At 51.5% G+C, this 25,491-nt stretch overlaps 1 protein-coding gene across 1 annotated transcript in view; it reads left to right on the top strand.

Annotated features, from left to right (window-relative positions):
* The window catches only part of LOC115948994 (otoferlin-like), a 24,977-nt gene extending 1,112 nt beyond the window's left edge, over positions 1–23,865 (top strand). The window contains exons 3-7 of the mRNA XM_031065017.1: positions 4,322–4,410; positions 11,569–11,668; positions 18,241–18,452; positions 23,471–23,557; positions 23,762–23,865. Coding sequence (XP_030920877.1) covers positions 4,322–4,410; positions 11,569–11,668; positions 18,241–18,452; positions 23,471–23,557; positions 23,762–23,792 — 519 coding nt within the window. The 3' untranslated portion in view covers positions 23,793–23,865. The remainder of the gene's footprint in view (positions 1–4,321; positions 4,411–11,568; positions 11,669–18,240; positions 18,453–23,470; positions 23,558–23,761) is intronic.
* The last annotated feature ends 1,626 nt before the right edge of the window (positions 23,866–25,491 follow it).

Raw genomic sequence — 25,491 nt, 5'->3', positions numbered from 1 at the left:
TTCCTGCCGGGGGAATATCCAGGGAATCTCCGCCCTCCTGTGGGCACAGGGAATTCCTGGGAATATCTGGAGTTCAAACCACTCGGATTATCCACGGCAGATCCCAAATCCTGGAGCAGGATGGGAGTCGGGCTTTGCTTCCTGGGAATAGGGACAGGACAAAGGGAAACAGCTCCAGGCTGTGCCAGGGAATTTGAGGCTGGATTTTGGGAATAATTCCTCATGGAAAGGGCGGCCAGGCCTTGGAAGGGGCTCCCAAGGAGGTTTGGAGTCCCCATCCCTGGAGCTTTCCAAGGAATTCCTGGATGTGGCACTCCAGGAATTGTCCTAGTCGCACATCTTGGATTCGACGATCCCAGAGGGTTTTCCCAACCTGGGTAATCCCTGGATCCTGCGATCTCAGAGCTGAGGAAGTCCTGGTTAATTCCCTCTTTTCCTGCCCCCTCTTTTCCATGTTAGTTCCCTTTTCTCCTCCTTTCCGTCTTAATTCCCTTTTTTCCTCTTTTCCGTGCTAATGCCCTCTTTTCCTGCCCCCTCTTTTTCGTGTTAATTCCCTTTTTTCCTCTTTTCCATGTTAATTCCCTCTTTTCCTGCCCCCTCTTGTCCATGTTAATTCCCTCTTTTCCTGCCCCCTCTTTTCCGTGTTAATTCCCTTTTTTCCTCTTTTCCATGTTAATTCCCTTTTCTCCTCCTTTCCATCTTAACTCCCTTTTTTCCTCTTTTCTGTGCTAATTCCCTCTTTTCCTGCCCCCTCTTTTTCGTGTTAATTCCCTTTTTTCCTCTTTTCCGTGTTAATTCCCTCTTTTCCTGCCCCCTCATTTCCATGTTATTTCCCTTTTTTCCTCTTTTCCGTGTTAATTCCCTCTTTTCCTGCCCCCTCTTTCCCGTGGATCAGGATCCGCCCCCAGGCAGGATTTGGATTTCAAACCCCACCGGTTTCCATTTGTTTGGTTCCGCTCCGTTTCTTTTCCAATTATTTTCTCCCTCATTCCTTAAAGAATTCTGCAAACCCTCTGCTGCTCCGGATCCTAAAATATTCCGGAGGCTGTGCACAGCTCCCCAATTAATCAGGAATATTTGTGTTCCGTGCTGAAATCCCGAAGGATTTCATCTTGGAGTGGCTTTTCCTGCAGATCCCCCATAGCCTGGGAGGGAAGGGAATCTCTGGGAATGAAGGAGCCCAAATTCCTGGGAGATGAAGTTTCCTGGGATAATTTCAAACAGCTCCTGAGGCGGGAGCTGCTCCTGCCAATTCAAGGAAACACAAACCGCGGAGTTTTGGGTGGGAAGAGACCTTAAAACTCATCCCATTCCAGAGACAGGGACACCTTTCCTGATCATTCCAGGAAACACAAACCATGGAATTTTGGGTGGGAAGAGACCTTAAAGCTCATCCCGTTCCAGGGACGGGGACACCTTTCCTGATCATTCCAGAAAACAAAAATCATGGAATTTTGGGTGGGAAGAGACCTTAAAACTCATCCCGTTCCAGGGGCAGGGACAACTTTCCCGATCCCAGGGTATTCCAAGCCCTGTCCAGCCTGGCCTTGGACACTTCCAGGGATCCAGGGGCAGCTGCGCCTTCTCTGGGAATTCTGCGCCAGGGCCTGCCCAGTTTCCCATTGGAAAACCCCTCGGATCAACCTGTGGCCCCAGCCACCACTTTTCCGGGTTTATTTTCCCCCTTTTCCTTTGGCAAACACGATCCCGGAATTTAGCGAATCCCTGGACATCACTCCCCACAACTGCTGCCGCTTCCTCTGCCTTTCCTTGGATTCGGGGTGGATTTCCTGGGATTTGGTGGATCCCAAAGCACATCCAGCACCTTTTGGATGGATGTTGGACAGGGACAAGGGAACCTGGCTGGGAAAATTCCCATTTTTCCCCTCTTCTCTCTGGGAAAAGGAGGGCTGCTGCTGCAGAGCCCTGAAAAGTGGGAATGGAACAATTCCTTGGGCCAGAGGGGCAGAATTCATGCTGCAGAATTCCTGCAGAATTCCTTCCTGGAAAGGGCCGTCCAGTGGTGGGAGTCCCAGCGGGTTTTCAATCCACATGGATGTGGGGAGATGGACCAATGACGGCCCCGGCAGTGCTGGAAATTCTTGGATTTGGGGATTTCCAAGGATTTTTCCAACTCCTTGACTTCATAACCTTGGGATTTCTGGATGATTTGATCACTGGAGCCAATCCCTGGAGCATCAAAACATTTGGGAAAAAAAAAAACCAAGGAGAAATCCAATGCCCACGTGGAGAGCTCGGGATAAATCCTGCTGCAGGATCCGTTGGCGCCATTTCCCATTCCCCTTTATATTCCAGTAATTTTCCCTTTGCTTCCTTGACTCTGCAGACCAATTAAAACCGGGAATAAATAGCTCGGGAAGTGCTGAGGAGGCACCGGTTCCTTCCTGGGGATTTGCTGGATGAGCAAATTCTCTTCCCGAGGTTTTCAATCCTGCCCTGCTGCTCCTGGGAGGGATCCTGGATCCCGGATCCGCTGCCTCTGGCACATTCCCAACCCAGGGTGCACCAGGAGTGGCTTGGGAAGGGGGGATTTGGGGAGTCCTGGGGCTTGGAAAACCGGGAATGCAGGGGGGTGGGCTGACAGAGGGATTTGCCTTGGGAGGAAAAAAAAAATAAACATAAGAAAGGGATCATGTTTTATGGAATCATGGAATGGTTTTGGAAGGGAGGGAATTTAAGGATCATCCAGTTCCAACCATGACACATCCCACTATCCCAGGGTGCTTCAACCTTTCCTGGGACACTGCCAGGGATCCAGGGATTCTCTGGGAATCCCAGCCCAGCCAGGAATCCCTTCCCAAGATCCCACCATCCCAAGCTCCCCTTTCCCACTGGAAGCCATTCCCTGCCTCCTGCCCCTCCAGCCCTTGCCCAAATCCCAGCTCTCCTGGAGCCCCTTGGGGGTGGGGAAGCGGCTCCAAGGATTCCCTGGATCCTTCCCTGATCCAGCTGCACATTCCCAGCTCTCCCAGCCTGGCTCCATATTCCCATTCTCATGCAATGTCTGTATTCATATTTTCCACGTGTGAATCCATGGAATAGTTGTCCCTGGGCACATCCTTAGTGACATCCATGTGAAACAGCCCTTTTTCCTGGGAAAAGCTGCCTTTCTCCATCCCCGTCCCTTCCACTGCCGCTCCCTGGAGCACCCTTGGTTCATCCCTCTCCTCCTTTTCCCAAAAACTCCTGGATAATCCTTGTCCTTTTCCTGAATGCTCCTGGTTCCTCTCTCTCCTTTTCACAACCAATCCTGGCTCATCCCTCTCCTCCTTTTCCCAAAACCCTCCTGGCTCTCCCGTCTCCTTTTCCCAACTGATCCTGGCTCATCCGTCTCTTCCTTTTCCCAAAATGCTCCTGGCTCTTCCCTCCCCTTTTCCCAACCAATCCTGGCTTATCCCTCTCCTCCTTTTCCCAACCGATCTTTGTTCTTCCACCTCTTCCTTTCCCAAAACCCTCTTGGTTCATCCCTTTCCTCCTTTTCCCTCCTGGCTCGTCCCTTTTCCCAGCTGGTCCTGGCTCATCCATCTCATCCTTTCCCAAAACGCTCCCGACTCATCCCTCTCCTCCTTTTCCTCCAAATCCTGGCTCATCCCTCTCCTCCTTTTCCCAAAGCCCTCCTGGCTCATCCATTTCCTCCTTTTCCCAAAAATTCCTGGATCATCCTTGTCCTTTTCCTGAATGCTCCCGGTTCCTCTCTCTCCTTTTCCCAACCAATCCTGGCTCTTCCCTCTCCTTTTCCCAACTAATCCTGCCTGGCTCATCCCTCTCCTTTTCACAACCAATCCTGGTTCATCCATCTCTTCCTTTTCCCAAAACCCTCCTGGCTCTTCCCTCCCTTTTTCCCAACTGGTCCTGGCTCATGTCTCTCCTCCTTTTCCCAAAACGATCCTGACTCATCCTCTCCTCCTTTTTCCAAAACCCTCCTGGCTCATCCATCTCCTTTTCCCAACTGGTTCTGGCTCATGTCTCTCCTCCTTTTCCAAAAACGATCCTGGCTCTTCCCTCTCCTTTTCCCAAAACGATCCTGACTCATCCTCTCCTCCTTTTTCCAAAGCCCTCCTGGCTCATCCATCTCCTTTTCCCAGCTGGTCCTGGCTCATCCTTCTCCTCCTTTTCCAAAACTCTCTTGGCTCATCTATCTCTTCTTTTTCCCAAAACCATCCTGGCTCATCCCTGTCCTCCCCTTTTCCCAACTGATCCTGGCTCATCCCTCTCCTCCTTTTCCCAGAACACTCCCAGCTGATCCCTCTCCTCCTTTTCCCAGAACACTCCCACCTCATCCCTCTCCTCCTTTTCCCAGACTTTCCGCTGGCCGGTGGCGACCAACATCGACGGGAATGAGATCCTGGAGATCCAAGTGTTCAGCTACAGCAAAGTCTTCACCAACAGGTGAGTCCCTTCTTCCCACGGCCCACACGGATCTCATCCCACAGGAAGAGGCAGCTCCGCTTCCCGTTGGAGGCGGGAGGGAATTCCCAGTTTCCCGGGAATTTCCAGTGCTGTGTGAGCGGCTCAGGGGGTGAGGAATCCACCCCAGGAATTCTGCGGCGCTCAGAACCGAGTTTTTCCCAAGTCGTGAGGGTTGTTTCCATGAGATTTCCGTGTTTTAAAGGAAATTGGAATTTTTTGGGTGGATTGTCCAGGTGGAAGTTGATGCCGGAATGTTGTTTTCCTGGATTTTCCAATTCCTGCAGGAGCTGGGTTGGTTGTGTCCGGGGAAAACTGGGGCTGCCCCATCCCTGGAAGTGTCCAGGGAAAGGTTGGATGAGGCTTGGAGTCACCTGGGATAGTGGGAAGGGTTGGGCTTGGAATGGGATGGGATTTAAGGTCCCCTTCCCACACGGATCCAGGAGGACACCTGGAAAAGAGGAGGATCCAGGGAATCCTTGGAGCCGCTTCCCCATCCCAAAGGGGCTCCAGGAGAGCTGGGATTTGGGCAAGGGCTGGAGGGGCAGGAGGCAGGGAATGGCTTCCAGTGGGAAAGGGGAGCTTGGGATGGTGGGATCTTGGGAAGGGATTCCTGGCTGGGCTGGGATTCCCAGAGAATCCCTGGATCCCTGGCAGTGTCTAAGGAAAGGTTGGATCACCCTGGGATGGTGGGAGGTGTGCCAGGGATGGGATTGAAGGTCCATGGATCCCAAACCATTCCGGGATTCTGGGAGCAAGGACACTCAGGATCCATCCCGAGGGATTTTGATGGAGTTCAGGGATGGAAAAGGGAAGGGAGACCCTCCCTGGAGTCCCTGAATTTCCAGTGAAGCCTCTGGATCCTGGAGGAATCCAGGAGGGGTTCTCAAGGAGGAATCAGGATGGGGCTGGATCCAATGCCAGGCTGGCAGAGCTGGGAATGTGCAGCTGGATCAGGGAAAGATCCAGGGAATCCTTGGAGCCGCTTCCCGATCCCCAAGGGGCTCCAGGAGAGCTGGGATTTGGGCAAGGGCTGGAGGGGCAGGAGGCAGGGAATGGCTTCCAGTGGGAAAGGGGAGCTTGGGATGGTGGGATCTTGGGAAGGGATTCCTGGCTGGGAGGAGAAGAGGGGAGCTGGTGCTGGGAACATCCCTCCAGGAACGCTGAGAATATATGGAATAGGAAATCCCATTGAAATGAGGCAGCACTGGAACTCCAGCCCATTTTCCTTATCTGGGATTAAGCTGGATGAGGCTGTGATATTTTTGGGAACATCCCTCCAGGAATGCAAGGAATAAATGGGAAAAGAAATTCCATTAAAACAGGGCAGTGCTGGAACTCCGGCCCATCCTCTGAATCAGTTGCGGGGAGAGGAGGGAGAATTTTGGGAACCTTCCTCCGGGAATGCCGGTGACAATGCAGGAAAAGAATTCCTGTGGTCTGTAATTCCAGCCCTTCCCCCTTGTCCAGAAATGAGCTGGAAAAGAGAGGAGGGAGAGGATTGGGAACACCCCTCCAGGAAGGAATGTCTGGAATAGGAATTCCCATAAAACAGAGGCAGAGCTGGAACTCCAAATCCGCTGAAGGATGAGGAGGAGGAGGAGGAGGAGAGGAGGGAGAGGCTTGGGAAAGCTGATCCGGGCGCTCCATGAATAATTCACGAGCAGCTGATGAAGGCCATTGATCAAAGGCCTGGAAAAAGGCGGGATACCTGATCCAGGACCTGATCCAGAGCCTCCGGAATGACCAGGGAGTCACGTCCCTGCAGCTCCCTTTGTTCCCTGTGCCTGTGGCTGTCACCAGCAGACAATTCCCGGGAATGTGATCCCTGTTCGGCCCCATCCAGGTGCCTCTGCATCCTGGTGGGTTCATCCCGACTCTGGAGGGTCGCCGGGAGCATTCCCAGGGTGCTGAGTATCCAAGGAAAAGGGATGAGGGAGAAACTTCCTAACCCCCGCCAAGAGGGACCATGGCATCCCAAAAATCCTGTCCCCAGCTCCTGGATTGGGAATTTCCAGGCTGGAAATCTCTCCAGGACACATCCGAAGCATCCAAGAGCCACGTCCTGCCCGTGGGCCATTCCCAGGTGGAAATTCCCACTGGAAAAGCTCCACACGAAGGAAGGATGAAAAATTGTGGGGGCTCCACATCCTGAATAAAACCCAGGATATTCCCATGGCACCAAATTATCCATCTGATCCCATCCTGGAAAATCCTGGTGTGAGGTGGGATGACCTGGGTGGGAATACCGGGATCCTGCTGGAATTCAGGTGTTTTCAGTGGTCCCCTGGGAGACCTTCAGGACCCCTCCAGGATGGGAGAAAATCCCTGGGATGTTCTCCCACGGTTCTGTGCCCTGGGAGAGGCTGGGTGGAGGAAATTTGAGATCCCAAATCTTTTTGGGATTTGAGCAGGAAAAGCCACCACGGGGCACTCCTGAGGGATGTGGGAATGGGAATCACACCCAGGAGAGGGGAAGATCCAGGGGAAAAAAGCAGAGGCACAACCAGGGATGAATCCAAGAGGCAGCCGTGATCCAGAGGCTACGGAGCATCATCCCTGTGGTCCCATTCCCAAACTTACTTTTGGGACTTTTGAGCCTTTCCGAGCTGGTTTTCCTTGTGCAGGAAACAGGGACAACACCAGGCAGAGATCCCAGTCCTTAAGGAATGTGCACAAAACCCAGGAACTTTTTCTCTGGGGGGTTCTGTCTCCTCCTTGTCCCTGTTTTCCTCCGGAGCAGCAACGGGATCTGGCCAAAGGCCCAAGGCCACATTCCAAACCCGGAGCAGAGATAATTTCCCTATGGAAAACCCATCCAGCGGAGAGGAGGCGGGAGCTGCTCCGTTACCTGACAGGGACACAAAGATCCGGATTCCGAAGGGTTAAATCCATCCCTGGAGTCTCCGGGATGGAAAGAGAGCTTGGTCCCGGTCTTTGTTCTTCTCCAGCCATGGAGATCCTGGCACAGCTCGAGTCCTTTGTGTCTCCGGAGGGATCCTGGTTTCATCCATGGAAAATTATCTGGGAAATTATCCATGGAAAATTATCCGTAAAAACCGTCTGCAGAAAATTTTCTGCAAAATAATCCATGGAAAATTACCTGGAAAAATAATATGCGGAAAATTTTCCAGAAAATAATCTGTGGAAAATTATCTGGAAAAATAATAAGTGAAAAATTATCTGAAAAAATAATCCACGGAAAATTATCTAGAAAAATAATCAGTGGGAAATTATCCGTAAAAACAATCAGCAGAAAATTACTCAGAAAATAATCTGTGGAAAATTATCCAAAAAAATAACATGTGGAAAATTATCCATAAAAATAATATGTGAAAATTATCCAGAAAATGATCTGCAGAAAATTATCTGGAAAATAATCTGTGGAAAATTATCTGGAAAAATCATCTGCGGAAAATTTTCCAGAAAATAATACGTGGAAAATTTTCTGGAAAAATAATACGTGCAAAATTATCTGAAAAAATAATCCACAGAAAAATATCCAGAAAAATAATCAGTAGGAAATTATCCGTAAAAATAATCAGTGGAAAATAACCCGGAAAATCATCCGTGGAAGTTTTTCTGGAAAAATAATCCGTGGAAAATTATCCAGAAAAATAATATGCAGGAAATTATCCAGAAAAATAACCTGCAGAAAATTATCCAGAAAATAACCTGCAGAAAATTATCTTAGAAAATCATCTGCAGAAAATTATCTTGAAAAATCATCTGCAGAAAATTTTCCAAAAAAATCATCAGTGGAAAATTATCTGGAAAAATCATCTGCGAAAAATTATCTCCTGCTGCAGCAAGAGTTTCCTGAAAAAAAGGGGGAACAAACTTCACTCGCCTTCCAAAGAAAAAATAATTTCTGTTTATTGGGATTTTCTGCAAGAGTTTCCTGAAGGAAAAAGGGGGAAAAAACTTGGCTGGAGCAACTTTTAGTACCTGGAGGCTGCTGGGCTGGAGCAGCTGGATTGTCCCACATTTCTCCAGGTATTCCAGGGAAAAATGAACTTGGAGTAATTACGGGCTCCTGCAAGTGGCGGGAAGGGGATAATTAGGAGGGAGGTGATTTTGGAAGCTCTAATTCCACAGCCTGAGACAATTCCGGATGAAGATGCAATTTGACTGGAGAGGGGGAAAAAAGGCTCCAGAGAAAGCTCCAGGCGGGAGCTGCAAGAAGAAGGAGCTGGAATTAGTCAGGATTGCCCAAGCAGGGATTTGGAAATCCATGGGAAAACTGCAGGTTCCAAATTGGAATGGGGAACTTCCGCCATTCCAGGGTGCTCCAAGCCCCATCTAACCTGGCCTTGGGCAATTCCATGAGGGTTCAGTGGGATAATTCCCTGGAAAAGGCGCTGAAAGGTGTGGAATCCCTCTGCTTTCCTTATCCCACCTTTCCAGGGGTGTCTGGGATGGAGGACCCAGGATTTGGCTCTTGTATGTTCCCAGGGATGGATGGGTGGATGGATGGATGGAGGGATGGATCCATGGATGGATCTATGGATGGATCCATGGATGGATGGATGGATGGATCTATGGATGGAGGGATGGATGGATGGATGGATGGATGGATGGATGGATGGATGGATGGATGGATGGATGGATGGATGGATGGATGGATGGATGGATGGATGGATGGATGGATGGATGGATGGATGGATGGATGGATGGATGGATGGATGGATGGATGGATGGAGATGCCATTCCCAAAAAAGAGCCTCTCCCTGGCTTCAGGAGCAGACCTTGCCCATGGATCAAGCAGCATCCAAAGGCTGAGGGAGCAGAGAAGGGAAAAAGGGATTTCCTGGAGGATGCTCTTGGCACAGACACCTGGAATTCTGGCCCTTGGAAAACTTCAGTGCTGGCAGAGCCTGACCGGATTCATGGCATTCACCATCCCTCAGTGTCCCTGGAATCGCCTCAGGGATACAGGAGGCATCCCTGGAAGTTGGGATGCACCACGAGGGCAAATCCTGGTGGGTCCCGGGGTTTGGAGCATCCCGGACTCCCTGATCCTGGGATTTGAGCGAGCTCCAGGTACAGAACCAGCCTGGAAACCGGAGCTGCTCCTCAGGGCTGATAAAATTACGGGTGACCCAGAAAATTTCCCTTTTTTCCATCAGCAGAAACAGCGGGGAAGGGAGGGAGCAGGGTCCTGATGAATTATGGAACACTCGGAATTGAGCGGTGGCACAGAGAGGTCCTGAATTTTTAATTCCGTCTCGCTCGGATCCTGCCGGGGGGGAAGCGGCTTGGGAAGGATCCCAGGAAGGACAGGAGCTTCTCTGGGGAACCTGTGCCAGGGCTCGCCACCTCCACAGCCAGGAATTCCTTCCCAAGGTCCCATCTGTCCCTGGCCTCTGCTGCAGGGCTTGGAATGGCTCTGGCTTTGTCATGGATTCATGGAATGCTTTGGGTGGGAAGGGACCTTGAGGATTGTCCCGTTCCAACTTTGACATCTTCTGCTGTCCCAGGGTGCTCCAAGCCCCATCCAGCCTGGCCTGGGACACTTCCAGGGATCCAGGGGCAGCCACAGCTTCTCTGGGAATTCCAGCCCATCCCCTCCTCACCCTCCCAGCCAGGAATTCCTTGCCAAGATCCCACAATCCCAATCTCCCCTTTCCCAGTGGGAGCCATTCCCTGGCTCCTGTCCCTCCAGGCCTTGTCCCCAGTCCCTCTGCAGCTCTCCTGGAGCCCCTTCAGGCCCTGGAAGGAGCTCTGAGCTCTCCCTGGATCCTTCTCCTCTCCAGCTGGATATTCCCAGCTCTCCCTAGCCCCTGGAGCAGTTCCAGGACCTCCTCTGGACTCGCTCCAGCAGCTCCAGATCCCGATGTTAGATCCCAGAGCTGGAGCAGCTCTGCAGGGGGAATATTCCAGGAGGAATTTCCTGTTCCTTCCTCAGCCCTCTCCGGGCACTGAGCACCTGGGAGCCAAAAGTCTCTGGATCCACCTGGATCCAAGAGGAGCCACCCCACCACTCCTGGGAATGTTCTGGATTCCAAACAGGTTAAAAAACAGGGAGAGCTGCAAGAATCTGGGCCCTGAAGGATCCACCTCTGAGGAAAAGCTGGAATTGGCCTGGATGATCCTTGTGGGATCATCCAGCTCAGGATATTCCATGGAATAAACCCAAGGAATGCTTTCCAAAAAAAAAGTACTGCTGCTCCGGCAGGCAGGGAATAACATTGTTTTCCAAACCCTGAAATCCAGGTGGATACAGCAGCTTTTTCCTCATCTTGGAGAAGAAGAAGGGCTGGTTTCTACGGGATGCATTATTTCTTCTTGGTTGGGGATTATGGAGCAAACAAAGGAAAGGTTTTCCTATTCCATGTCCTGCGGGGCACCCTGGAGACAGAGCTCTGCCAGGATGGATCCGTGCTTGGAATGTGGAAAATGAGGGATGGAGGCGGAAATCCTGCAGGGACCTGGAGGGGCTGGAGCGTGTCCAGGGAAGGGAACGGAGCTGGGAAGGGAATGGAGCCCCAGGAGGGGCTGAGGGAGCTGGGAAGGGGCTCAGCCTGGAGCAAAGGAGGCTCAGGGGGGACCTTGTGGCTCTGCACAAGTCCCTGCCAGGAGGGGACAGCCAGGGGGGGTCGGGCTCTGCTCCCAGGGAACGGGAACAGGATGAGAGGGAATGGCCACAGGGAGGTTCAGGTTGGATTTTGGGAACAATCCCTCCACATCATTGGAGCTTGGAGCCACCTGGGACGGTGGAAGGAATCGGGATGAGCTCCGAGGTCCATTCCCACCCAAAGCACGCCATGATTCCATGACGTGGCACGGATGGATGAGGGGCAGTCCCTGCTCCTTGTTTGAGTCACCAGCATGGAAAATTAGGGATATAACACAGTTAAAGGCATCCACTGTGGGCATTCCGTATGGAAAAGGCCACTTTGGGATCCCTCAGCGGCATCCCAGGAATTCAAGCGTGATGGTTCCCAAATCTCCTTCTTCCCTTATCCCAACAGCATTCCCTTGGAACGGCTCCTCTCTTGGCTTCTCCTTTTTCCATCCCCGATCTGGGATGTCACCTCTCCCTCTTCCTGGGGAAAACGGGAAAGAAATCCCTTTTCCCATGGAAACCCAGTCCTGGCGGGTGAGAACTCCCGGGATTTCCTGTCCTCTGCTCCGCAGGCTCATCGGGACGTTCCGGATGGTCCTGCAGAAGGTGGTGGCGGAAGGGCAGCTGGAGGTGACGGACACGCTCATCGATGACAACAATTCCGCCATCCAGGTGGGTCACCGAGGCCAACATTCCCAACATTCCCGGATCCGTCTGTCCATGTCTCCGCTGAACCTGTGGGAACCGGGATATCGGTGTTGCTTGCCTTGATCCCATAAATTCCTGCTCTGAAGGGATGAGGCGGCCGGGAGTGTCCGGAGGGTGCGAAGAGAAACTGGGATTGGAAAAACATGGGAAGTTTGGGGTGGGGAAAAAGCAGGGATGGATCCGGTTTGATCCAAGCACGGGCAGGGAGAGGCAGAGCCCAGGATGGAATCACTGAATTCCAGACGGGTTTGGGTGGGAAAGGACCTTAAATCCCATCCCGTTCCAATCCCAACACCCCCTGCCATCCAGGGGGATCCAACCTTTCCTTGGACACTGCCAGGGATCCAGTGATTCTCTGGGAATTCCAGCCCAGCCAGGAATCCCTTCCCAAGATCCCACCATCCCAAGCTCCCCTTTCCCACTGGAAGCCATTCCCTGCCTCCTGCCCCTCCAGCCCTTGCCCAAATCCCAGCTCTCCTGGAGCCCCTTTGGGATGGGGAAGCGGCTCCAAGGATTCCCTGGATCCTCCCCTGATCCAGCTGCACATTCCCAGTCTGGGATCAGATCCATCCCCATCCCAACTCCTCCTTAAGAAGGAATTCTGGGAACAAGGGGGTTCACTGGGAATCTCAGGGCTCCAGGAAGGGTCTCCCTTCCTCCTCCCTCCCTTTCCCATGCCCAAGTTCCATAAAAATCCCTCAGGGTGGATTCTGAGTGTCCTTTCTCATGGAATCATGGAATGGTTGGGGCTGAAAGGGACCTTAAAGCTCATCCAGCTCCATCCCTTGGTGGAGAGCAGGGATAGGGGGGGATATTGGGAAGGAATTCCTGGCTGGGAGGGTGGAAAGGAGCTCAGCTGGAATTCCCAGAGAAGCTGTGGCCACCCCTGGATCCCTGGGAATGCTCCAGGCCAGGCTGGGCAGGGGTCCCTGCCTCCTGCCCCTCCAGCCCTTGCCCAAATCCCAGCTCTCCTGGAGCCCCTTTGGGATGGGGAAGCGGCTCCAAGGATTCCCTGGATCCTCCCCTGATCCAGCTGCACATTCCCAGTCTGGGATCAGATCCATCCCCATCCCAACTCCTCCTTAAGAAGGAATTCTGGGAACAAAGGGGTTCACTGGGAATCTCAGGGCTCCAGGAAGGGTCTCCCTTCCTCCTCCCTCCCTTTCCCATGCCCAAGTTCCATAAAAATCCCTCAGGGTGGATTCTGAGTGTCCTTTCTCATGGAATCATGGAATGGTTGGGGCTGAAAGGGACCTTAAAGCTCATCCAGCTCCATCCCTTGGTGGAGAGCAGGGATAGGGGGGGATATTGGGAAGGAATTCCTGGCTGGGAGGGTGGAAAGGAGCTCAGCTGGAATTCCCAGAGAAGCTGTGGCCACCCCTGGATCCCTGGGAATGCTCCAGGCCAGGCTGGGCAGGGCTTGGAGCAGCCTGGGACAGTGGGAATTGTCAAGGTTGGAATGGGATGGGATTTAAGGTCCCTTCCCACCCAAACCAGTCCGGGATTTCAGGATTCCATCCCAAGCCCCGGCCAGGCCAGGAGGTCATCAGGAATTACTTTGCCACCAGGAATTTGGATGGATTCAACTCCCATCCATTGATTCCCCTCTCTGCCCTTTGTGACACTGAAGGATCCTAAAAATACGGAATTTTCTTCCCTCGGAGAGCAATTTTCATCGGGCAAATTCCCAACAACCCAGCGAGCAGCTGGAATTATTTTTCCCCAAGCACATCTGCACTCCTTGCACTTCTCCTCCCTCCTCAGGCCAGCATTCCTGGATTTTATTGGTTCCGCTCCCTCCATCCCCCCCAGGAGAAGCCGCTTAATGAAATCCTGCTCTCCTCCCTGACAATTCCAAGAATTCCTCTCATCGGCCCCTGTCCTTGGTGCTGGATGAGGCAGCGGCTTCCCGGGAAAAGGGGGCGAGGCTGATTTTTAATGGAACCCCCGGGGTTGGATATCAGGATCAGGAATAGCTGCGTTTCCAAGCCAGTTCCAAAACTCCGTTTCCATGGGAAACGGCTCCCGGGAGATGGGAAGGCAGCGAGGGAAGCAGTGGCTGCTCCGAAAAGGGGGAGATTTTCCCGAAAAGGGGGAGATTTTCCTGAAAAGGGGGAGATTTTTCCAAAAAGGGGGAGATTTTCCCCTCGGGATGGGGGTTTGGGATGAGGGGTTTCTCATCCCCCCCAGACTTGGGGGGGGTGTTCTCATCCTGATTTTTCCAGAGGGGTGTGGAAATTGTGGGATTCCAGGCAGGGAGCTGCCTCAGGGATTTTTCATGCGATCCAAGGGTTTGGGAAAACAGAGTCAGGGTCCCCACGAGAGCACAGAGCTGCTCCGAGGGCTGGGAGAGCTGGGAATGTGCAGCTGGATCAGGGGAGGATCCAGGGACCCCTTGGAGCCGCTTCCCCATCCCCAAGGGGCTCCAGGAGAGCTGGGATTTGGGCAAGGGCTGGAGGGGCAGGAGGCAGGGAATGGCTTCCAGTGGGAAAGGGGAGCTTGGGATGGTGGGATCTTGGGAAGGGATTCCTGGCTGGGCTGGGATTCCCAGAGAATCCCTGGATCCCTGGCAGTGTCCCAGGGTGGATTTGGATCACCCTGGGATGGTGGGACATGTCAGGATTGGAATGGGACGGGATTTAAGGTCCTTTCCCACCCATCCCGAGGCGGTTTCTGGGAACAGCCTCATTTTTCCATAATGGAACTCAAAAGAAAAGTTGGAAATTGTTTTTCTTTTTTTCCGGGCTGGCTGAGAACCATCCCTGGCAGCTCCCACCCTCCTTCCTGATTTTATTGCCTTCTCCAGGAGATTAAAAACTCCAGGAACGCCAGAGACAGGAGCAAAATTCCAGTGGCGTCCATTCTCCAATATCAGCAAAACCAGGATGGCTCAGAATTAATTTTTTTTTTCTCAAGTAGCAGGAAAAAAACATCCATAAAAAGTCAATTTAAAATCCCCTGGGAAAGATCAACCCCTCCCCGCTCTGCAGGAATTTTTCTCCTTGATTTTCTCTCCCATTCCATTGTTTCCAACGGGAATTTCTCCTAATTCCAACCCACACCTCCTAATTGCCTTTCCAAGGCATGATCCCACTCATCCCACAGATCTTTCACTTTGTTATAACCTTAAGTTTTCCTGCCTAGAAAGGGTTTTTTGACTCCCAAATCCAGCTGGAAAAGGAGATTTTTAACCCCAAAATGTCTGAAAATGTGAAAATCTGAATATTCCAACTTTGATCCTTGGTTTTCCTCCTATTTTCCTGGGTTTTTTTTTCTTTTTCTCTTTTTTTTTCCTTTCTTTTTTTTTTTTTTTTTAATTGTCAAATAGTTTTGGGGGGGAAAATTAGGGGAAATTGACTCTAATTTGGTTTTTGCCAAAAAAAAAAAAAAAAGAAGATAAATCAATCAAAACCTTCCCCCAGAGCTCCATTCCCAGCTGGGACTGAGTCACCCTTGGGCTGTCACGTGTGGGATGCACAGAATCCCTCTGGAATTGTTGTTCTCTTCCCAAATCTTGGATTTTCCAGCCTTCCAGCATCCCTTTGTTTGGGCAGGGGGGGAGGCTGCACCTCCTCTGAAACATAAACGTGGAAAAAAGGAGGATTTCTGTGAGAAATTTCCCCACTTTTTAACCTTGTTTTTTCTTTCCTTTTTTCTTTTGGTTTTTACCTAAAATCAGTTGGTTTTGAACCCAAAAATAACAGATAATTTCTCCATGGAAGCGGAGTGGAGGTGGAAAAGTGCTTTTTCCTTGTACTTTAATCTTGTCAGCAGATGATGGCTTTTCAAAAGAGGCATTTTCCAGGAGAATGAACTGGAAATTGCTTTTTGGCTTTTTTTTTTTTTCCCCAAATTGCTTTGTCCAAATCTGAGCTTTTAGAAGGATTTTGGCCACAAGAGCAAAGGCAGTAGGATGCAATCTCATGGATTTTGTTCCATTTAGAATGCAGGGAAAGATTTTAGGAAGAAAAATAAAAGAAAGATTTTAGGGAGAAAAAGGGAAATATTTTCGGGAGAAAAAAAGGTAAGATTTTAGTGAGAAAAAGTGAAAGATTTTAGGGAGAAAAAAAAGGAAATATTTTAGGAGAAAAAAAGGGAAATATTTTAGGGAGAAAAAAGAGAAAGATTTTAGGCAGGAAAAAGGGAAATAAGGAGAAGAAAAGGAACGATTTTAGGGAGGGAAAAAAAGGGAAATATTTTAGGGATAAAAAAGGGAAATATTTTAGGGAGAAAAGAAGGAAAGGTTTTAGGGAGAAGAAAAGGAACGATTTTAGGGAGAAAAAAGGGAAATATTTTAGGGAGAAAAAAGAGAAAGATTTTAGGGAGAAAAAAAGGAAATAAGGAGAAGAAAAGGAACTATTTTAGAGAGAAAAAAGGAAATATTTTAGGGAGAAAAGGGAAATATTTTTGGGAGAAAAAAGGGAAATATTTTAGGGAGAAAAGAAGGAAAGATTTTAGGGGGAAAAAAGGGAACGATTTTAGGGAGAAAAAAGGGAAATATTTTAGGGAAGAAAAAGGAAATATTTTAGGGAGAAAAAAAAGAAAGATTTTAGAGAGAAAAAAATGGAAGATTTTAGGGGAAAAAAAGGAAATATTTTAGGGAGAAAAATACTTGAAAGCTCCAAACCTCAATTTGCTGCAACCGGGAGCAAGTTGGGAATGGCCACATGGAAAAGGGAGAGGAACTTAACTCGGGGTTAGTTCATCCAAGGAGGTTGAGATCAGAGATTGGATGTGGGATTTTGGGAAGGAATTCCTGGCAGGGCCGGGATTCCCAGAGAAGCTGTGGCTGCCCCTGGATCCCTGGGAGTGTCCAAGGAAAGGTTGGACATTGGGGCTGGAGCACCCTGGAAGGTGGAATGGGAATGGGAGGGGTTTCAAGATCCTTTCCCACCCAAACCATTCCAGGATTCCATGATCCATGAGAAGTTTGAGATGAAGTTTGGACGCGGCCAGCGCCAGATCCCTTCGTGTCCCCAAGCCCCACGTGGGCTGGTCATGGCCAGATTGGGAGATCCAAACCAGAACCAATCCAAAACCCCCCAGGGGTGCCCATTCCTGAAAAAACCCCGTGCCCAGCCTGGAGACAGGACCAGGATGGAATAACGCACCACAAATCCATGGATGAGCAGTATCCCAGGGTAAAATTCCCAACAAAGCGGTGGACCAGCTCCACCAGGATCTGGCTCCATCTGCTCCTGGTGCTTCCAGCTGCTCCCCAAGGCTCGCCAGGGATGCCCATTCCTAAAAATAACCAAACCCTGAAGTGCCTGGAGGCCAGACCAGGATGGAATAAAGCACCACAAATCCATGGATTAGCAGTATCCCAGGTTAAAATTCCCAACAAAGCGGTGGACCAGCTCCACCAGGATCTGGCTCCATCTGCTCCCGGTGCCTCCAGCTGCTCCCCAGGGTTGCCCAGGGATGCCCATTCCTAAAAAAAGCCTGTCCAGCCTGGAGACAGGACCAGGATGGAACAAAGCACCACAAATCCATGGATTAGCAGTATCCCAGGGTAAAATTCCCAACAGAGTTGTGGACCAGGGAACACAGCTCCATCTGCTCCTGGTACCTCCATCTGGTCCCAGGGTTTGCAGCTTTTCCAGGCTTTTCCTTCTCCCGGCTCTGCTGCCGCTGGTCTGGGATGCACCAGGAATTCCCGGTGAATCAGGATCATGGTTAGATCCCTCTCTGGCCCAAAGGTGCTCTCCAGGTGTCCAGATGTTGGAACCCTGGCTGCTGGGAATTTCAGATTTTCTGTACAGACAGACTGTGACCCCCAGGAGAGCACTGCATTTGACCTGAGGCCGTGGAGAAGCTTCCAGAATTGATAGAGAGCGCTGGGATTGTGGGTGTGGAGTTGGTTAGAAGTGTGTGATGTCACAGGGTGGGAAACTTAGAGTTTGGGGTTTTAGAATATGGTAATAAATATGGGGCAGGATGGAGGTTTTAGGGTGGAGGCTGCTCCTTCTTCACCACCTTCTACTTCACCTTCTTCTTCACCTTCTTCACCTTCACCTTCTTCTTCTTCTTCTTCTTCTTCTTCGTCTTCGTCTTCCTCTTCTTCACCTTTCTCCTTCACCTTCTTCTCCTTGGGTTGGGTGGTTTTGTGTAATTTGATTAAAATGTCCACATTGCCGGCCACGGGTGGTCGGTTATTGGGCAAAAAGTAAAAATAATTTAGGTGTAATTTCTTAATTGGACAGTTTATCCTTAAAAGGCCTTGCAGAGAGAGAGATGGGGCTCCATTTCTGGTTTGCTGGAGTGAAGTGTTGCAGAACTCATGGTTTGTGAGATAAGAGAGATAAAAACTGATAAGAACATAGATAAGATAAACACCCGAGTCCCAGCAAGAAATTCTGACTCTCAATTTAATCCTGACCTTGGCAGAAGAAAAGAAGCAAAGAATCCGCATCCAGGAACAGAGAAACTTCGGGATCAGCAAGGCTAAAACACCCAACGGCCGATGCTCTTCCCGCTTTTTGGACTTCCTGGAATATTCCACAGGGTGCTGATGGTGTCTCCTTGTCTTCCAGACCAGCATCTCCATAGAGATCCGCTACCAGGCTCTGGATGGGACAGTGGGCACCTGGAATGACAAGGAGTTCCTGGAGACGCCCAGCGTGCACTCGGAGGGGGACGGGAGCTATTCCCTGGAGACTGACAGCCTCCTGCCCTGCCACCGGCACGGCTCCAACGTCTCTCCCGGGAAATCCAACCAGCAATCCACGGAGAGGAGCTTCAGGAGGTAACGGGACATGGAGATCCCGGATGTGGGATTGTGGGGGGATTGGGAGGGCTTGGATTGTTGGGAAAGGGCGGTGCCACCCCAGCGCTGCTCCAAGGGGCATTCCCTGCCCTCGGAGGATCCATGGAACAGCTCCAGGTGAGCATGGGATTCAGGTGGCCTCCAGCAAGTCCTGGTGCTCCAGGACAGAGCTGAAATTCCAGGATTGTAGCACTTGGACAGAAGGTGTAATTCCATGAAGGTCTTGAGGGGATGAAAGGTCTGGACGGGGGTCAGGGCACACTGGTGGACCCATGGAAGAGCTCCAGGTGATGGTGACCTCCAGCAGGTCCTGGTGCTCCAGGACAGAGCCGAAATTCCAGGATTGCAGCACTTGGACAGAAGGCGTAATTCCATGAAGGTCTTGAGGGGATGAAAGGTCTGGGTCAGGGCACACTGGTGGACCCATGGAACAGCTCCAGGTGATGGTGGCCTCCAGCAGGTCCTGGTGCTCCACCACACCTGGAGAGAGTTGAACTTCCAGGATTCTAGGGCATGGACAGGATGTGCCATTCCACCCTCATCCCAAAGGTCTGGATGGGGGTCTGGGCTCACTGGTGGGTCCATGGAACACCTCATCCAGGTGAGCCACCAGCAGGTCCTGGTGCTCCAGGACAGAGCTGAACTTCCAGGATTGTCACACTTGGACAGAAAGTGTCATTCCATGCAGATCTCGAGGGGATGAAGGGTCTGGATGGGGGTCAGGGCTCACTGGTGGGTCCATGGAACACCTCATCCAGGTGAGCCACCAGCAGGTCCTGGTGCTCCAGGACAGAGCTGAAATTCCAGGATTGTAGCACTTGGAGGAAAACTGTCATTCCATCCTGATCCCAAGGGCATCAAAGGTCTGGATGGGAATCAGGATCCCTGGAATAGCTCCAGGTGAGCATGGGATCCCATGGGCCTCCAGCAGATCCTGGTGCTCCACCACACCTGGAGAGAGCTGGACTTCCAGGATTGAAGCACTTGAAGAGAAAGTGTCATTCCATCCTGATCCAGAGGGGATCAAAGGTCTGGATGGGGGTCAGGGCTCACTGGTGGATCCATTGGCGCATCTCCAGGTGAGGGTGGAATCCAGGTGGCCCTGGCAGCTCCTGATGCTCCACCACACCCAGACAGAGCAGGGACTTCCAGAATTGTAGCACACAGAGAGAAAATGTGATTCCATCCTGGTCCCAAGGGGATAAAAGGTCTGGATGGGGGTCAGGGCTCACTGGTGGATCCATTGGCACATCTCCAGGTGAGGGTGGAATCCAGCAGGTCCTGGTGCTCCACCACACCTGGAGAGAGCTGAACTTCCAGGATTGAAGCACATGGACAGGAAGCATCATTCCATCCTGATCCTAAGGGGATAAAAGGTCTGGACAGGGGTCAGGGCTCACTGGTGGATCCATGGAACAGCTCCATGGATCCACCAGTGAGGTGGATCCAACAGGTGAGGGTGGAATCCAAGTGGCCTCCAGCAGGTCCTGGTGCTCCACCACACCCGGAGAGAGCTGAACTTCCAGGATTGAAGCACTTGGACAGGAAGCATCATTCCATCCTGATCCAGAGGGGATGGAGGGCCCGGCTCCTGGTCAGGCCTCACTGGTGGGATTTAGGTCCAGGTGGAATCCAGGGTGTCTGTGGAGCGCACGGTGCTCCCAGGACTGAGGCAGCTCCAGGGCAGCCATTGGGATCCCAGCTGCTCCCCAGGACAAGTGGAATCCCACACTAGGTGATTCCTGATGGGAATTCCTGAGGAACCCCATGGTGGCAGGTGGGACACCTCCAGTTCCTCCAAGGGAATTCTGGTTTTCCATTCATTTAGGGATCCGTGGCTTTCCTTGGGTGTCTTTTCTGGCTCCTGGGATCTGCCCCTGGATGGGAACAATCCCAGGGGCCGAATCCCGACATTGCTTGACACAAAGCTGCTGGAACCAGTTGCAATCCCAGCCCCAGCGACTGGGAATGTTGCAGGCGACTCCATTGGGATGGAGTCCGAGCTGGGACCACTTCTCCACAAGCCTGTGGATACTCAGAACACAATCCTTGGATGGTGGTGGAGTCCCCACCCCTGGAGGTGTCCAAGGGATCCCTGGGTGTGGCACTCAGTGCTCTGGGCTGGTGACAAGGTGGGGATCGGGCACAGCCGGGGCTCGATGATCCTGGAGGGATTTCCCAACTCCTGGGATTCTGTAAATCCAGGATTTGCAGCCACGAGGGCATTCATGGAATGCTAAGGGGGATTTTCAGGCAGCTTCCCACAGTTTTTGGAGTTGTGCCGTCCGGGGTGGCTTTGTCTGTGGGTCCCCACTCTGGGAGCTCTTGGATCCATTGGAAAAGGGAACAGTTGGAATAAGGGAGACATCAAAGCCCTGAATTTGCTGGAATTCTTCAGGAATGAGATGGAGGTGGGAGGGAGGCTCTGGAAGTGAGAGAGGGGGACGGTGAAGGCAGAGCTGGTCCTGGTGTCACCCACGGCTCCCTCGGGAACACATTCCCTGTCTGCTCCTCATGGATCCACCACTTCCATGGGGATGGATAAAGGAGGGTGATCCATGTATTCCCAAATCATGGAATATCAGAGCACTTCCGGCTGGAAAATCCCTCTGAGAGCACCGAGTCCAAACATTCCCCCAGCGCTGCCAAATCCCTAAATCCACACGGGGAGCCCAGCCTGGAGCTGTGAATCCAAGCAGAGCCCTGTGAATCAGCTGCTCTTTCAATCCCATTTCTCTCCCTCAGGGTTATCCCATTTTGGAGCACATTCCATCTGGAATTAGCACTTTATTGTGGCCAAAAAAAGGAAAAAAATGAGTAACAGAGGGAATATCCCTCTAATTGCTCACATCCCTCCGAGGCAGTTCATTAACTGTGGGAACTGGGCTGAATCCAGGGAATTTTCAAGTAAATTGGAAGCTCAGCGTGGTTTTGTTTCCTGGCTCAGCGAGCCAGCACGAGGCTGAGCGGGGATGTGGTGATGGATTGAACAGGCGGATGTCAGGCAGGGAGCCGGGAATGGAACGATTGGAAAAGGAGGTGTCTTGGTTTGAAAAGATTGCTGAGGAAGGCAGGAGCCTCCCCTGAAATGGAAAATGTAAAACCGCTCCTTACAAATTATTACAGTTTTGAAATTAAGGGGCTCTCAGGGAAAGATATAGGAGCAGGAACACCAGTTTTTCACTAGGAAATTAAAAACACAAATGCAATAGTACAAACAGACAAAAACAACATTGGCAGAGTTATTGACGGGACCTGTCACCCTGTGTGTCAGGGTGGTGGCACAGCCCCATCCCATGGGGGCTCAGCCCTCCTGCAGTGCCAGCCGTGGTTCTGCCGGAGCAGGGATCCTGCACAAGGGGGGAGTTTTCCTCTGCAGCACCAGGGCTGCTGTGGGTGGGCCTGGAATTCCTCTGGGAATGCAATGGGCAAGGGCTGTTGTGCTGTGTGGTGGTGTTTGTGGGTCCCCAGGATGAGGGAAGAGATGAGAATCCCGACTCTGTGTTTCAGAAGGTTGGTTTTTTATTTTATGATTTGTATCATATTAAAAGAAAATGATATATTAAAACTATACTAGAAGAATAGAGAAAAGATGTCATCAGAAGGCTAGTGAGGAAAAAAACGAATAATAAAATCTTGTGGCTGCTCAGAGTCCCGATACAGCTGGGCTGTGATTGGTCGTTAATTAAAAGCAACCATGTGAGACCAATCAATCAAAGATGCACCCGCCACATTCCACAGCAGCAGATAATTATTGTTTATATTTATTTTCTGAAGCCTCTCAGCTTCTCGGGAGAAAAAAAGTCCTGGCAAAGGGATTTTTCACAAAATAGGTCTGTAACAGCGGCGTTCCCATTGTCAGATTGTATCCAGGTAGGAACGCTTGGCTCCTCCCCCTGGGCGGAGCATCTCCCAGTGGGATGATGGAATTTTATCAGTGACACTCACTGGCCCATGGACAGAAGATAATTAATAATTAATGGCCCATTAAGAGCAGAGATCTCCTGGAGGGAGGGTTGGTTTTGGGAGAGATAAAGAAAAAACTGCCCAGTGAACAGAAGATAACTGCCCCACCTATGACAGATGGGAATTGAACACACACAAATCTTACAAACCAGGACAGGGGTCAGGCTGGCTGGAGTGGGATATCCGAGTCTTGCCTGTGCCACTGGAATTTTGGGATGCAGGGATGGATGCTGCATCCCTCATGGAAGTGTCCAAGGAAAAGTTGGATGAGGTTTGGAGCACCCTGGGATAGTGGAAGTTGTCCCTGCCCCTGGCAGGGGTGGGACAGGATGGGATTTAAGGTCGCTTCCCACCCAAACCAGTCTGGGATTCGAGGATTCCAGGGAATTGGAGGATCCCAGGGAATTGGAGGATGCTGCTGAGATGGCTCCAGGATGGGTTTTCCAGTTTCTCACCAGATGAATCCTGCGGGATGCAGCTCTGTGGGATTAAAGGAGGAAATTAAGGATCCAGGGAGAGCTCAGAGCCCTTCCCAAGCCTCGAGGAGCTCCGGGAGAGCTGGAATTTGGAAAAAAGGATAGAGGGCCAGGAGCCAGGGAATGGCTTCCACTGGGAAAGAGGAGCTTGGAGTGGGATCTTGGGAAGGAATTCCCAGCTGGGAGGGTGAGGAGGGGCTGGAATTCCCAGAGGAGCTGTGCCTGCCCCATTTTGGGAAGAGTTGTGCCGTTTGCCGGGCGTGGGATGTGCAGAGCCGTGTCCTGGGTGGGGGGGGCCCAGGTTGGATTTTGGGAGCAATTCCTTCCTGGAAAACGCTGCCCATCCCTGGCACAGGGAAGGGCCGGAGCCCCCCTCCGTGGTGGCGTTTCAGATCCCTGCGGATGTGGCACGTGGGGACGTGGATCAGGGGCGGCCTTGGCGCTGCTGGGGATGGTAGGACTCGGAGAGCTTTTCCAAAGGGCTCGGCGATTCCGTGATTTGGGAATCCTGAATCCCGGGAAGGACAGGGCTGAAGTTTGTGGTGTTCCCACCAGGATGGAAGAGGACGAGATGTATTTCCACAGCGAGGATGAGCTCCTGGGAGAGGGGGATTCCCTGAGCCAGGGGTCCCTGGACACGAGGTAGGGAGAGGCTCCGCAGTGCTGTGGCTGCTCCGTGCCTTTTCCCGATGGGAATTGTCCCTGAATTGCCATTCCTGGGCTGCTGGTGGGGAGGAGAAGTGGTGGAACAGCCAGAAAAGCAGCCTTGGAATGGGATTCCGGATGGAGATCGGGATACGGGCTGGGACACCGCTGCGCCTTTCTGTCTCCGTGTCCTGTCCCCAGATCCCGGGATCAGCCATTCCCGTGGGAATGAGCTCCCTGCGTGTGCATGGAAGTTTGTTTGCTGTGGCTTTTCTCGGCGTGACAAAAGAGTTTGGGAAGGAGCCAAAGAAAGGGAATTTCAGGTAAAATCCCAAGGATCATCCCAAGAGGAGCTCAGCCACAGGAAGGAGCATTTTGGGAAAATCTCCTGGATTCCTGTGGGATGAGGGATGGCTGGAAGGATGTGGAGGTGCTCGTAATAACAGGATTTAACACTGGCTCTGCCTTGGATAGGGCACAGTTGGACCAGGTGATCCCTGTGCGTCCCTTCCAATGGAAAATATCCCGTGCTAACCGATCCAATGGATCCCATCTCATCCCACCCCATTGTCCCATCCCATCTCCATCCCCACACCCATCCCCATCCCATTATTCCATCCCCTCTCCATCCCCATCCCAATTTCCCATCCCATGGATCCCATCCCATCATCCCATCCCCATCCCATCCCATTATCCTATTATCCCATTATCCCATTTCATCCAATCCCCATCCCATCCCATTATCCTATTATCCCATTATCCCAGCCCATCCAATGGATTCTATCCCATCCCATAATCCCATCCCATTCCACCCCATCCCACCCCCATCCTATCCCATCCCAATTTCCCATCCCATGGATCCCAACCCATCACCCCATCCCCATCCCATCCCATTATCCTATTATCCCATTATCCCAGCCCATCCAATGGATCCTATCCCATCCCATAATCCCATCCCATTCCACCCCATCCCACCCCCATCCTATCCCATCCCAATTTCCCATCCCATCCCATGGATCCCTTTCCATGGATCCCATCCCATCCCATTATCCTATTATCCCATTATTCTAGCCCATCCAATGGATCCCATCCCATCCCATAATCCCATCCCATCCCAATTTCCCATCCCATTCCACCCCCATCCTATCCCATCCCAATTTCCCATCCCATCCCATGGATCCCTTTCCATAGATCCCATCTCCATCCCATCCCATTATCCCACCCCATGGATCCCATCCCATCTCGCCTTTTCCCTGGCTGGCCCATGGATTCCGTTGGATCTCAGGGCAGAGTCCAGGATCATCCTGGATCATCCATCCCAGCATTCCCGCTCAGCCTGCATCGATTCTGGCTGGGAGGGGCAGGAATTCCTCCAGCCCTTCCTCACGGAAGTCAGGGATGAGCGAGGACAAAGTTGGGAGAGGGTGATTCCCGAAGCCAAGCCGTTTAAATGAGGTTTTTGGGGATAAAACCCCCATTTTAGGAAAAGAGGCATCCCTACAAGCAGCAGGAAGGGGATGGTGCAGGGAATACTGGAAATACAGGGAATTCCCTGGGATGGGAAATGTTTATCCCCCATCCCAAACAATTCCCAGGTCTCGGCGCTCCTGGGGATCGTCCATGGGGTTTTATCCCTGTTTTCACTGAGAATTCCTTCAGGAATTTGCTCCAAGGAATGTCTGGCTCAGGCTGTAGCAAAGACAGGCTGGGATTTACCAGGAATCAAAAAAATGGGAAGGAAAGGAAAGGAAAGGAAAGGAAAGGAAAGGAAAGGAAAGGAAAGGAAAGGAAAGGAAAGGAAAGGAAAGGAAAGGAAAGGAAAGGAAAGGAAAGGAAAGGAAAGGAAAGGAAAGGAAAGGAAAGGAAAGGAAAGGAAAGGAAAGGAAAGGAAAGGAAAGGAAAGGAAAGGAAAGGAAAGGAAAGGAAAGGAA

The sequence above is a fragment of the Geospiza fortis genome, unplaced genomic scaffold (genome assembly GCF_000277835.1).
Source record: "Geospiza fortis unplaced genomic scaffold, GeoFor_1.0 scaffold509, whole genome shotgun sequence".
Taxonomy (NCBI): domain Eukaryota; kingdom Metazoa; phylum Chordata; class Aves; order Passeriformes; family Thraupidae; genus Geospiza; species Geospiza fortis.
This window is presented reverse-complemented; position numbering and strand designations above follow the sequence as displayed.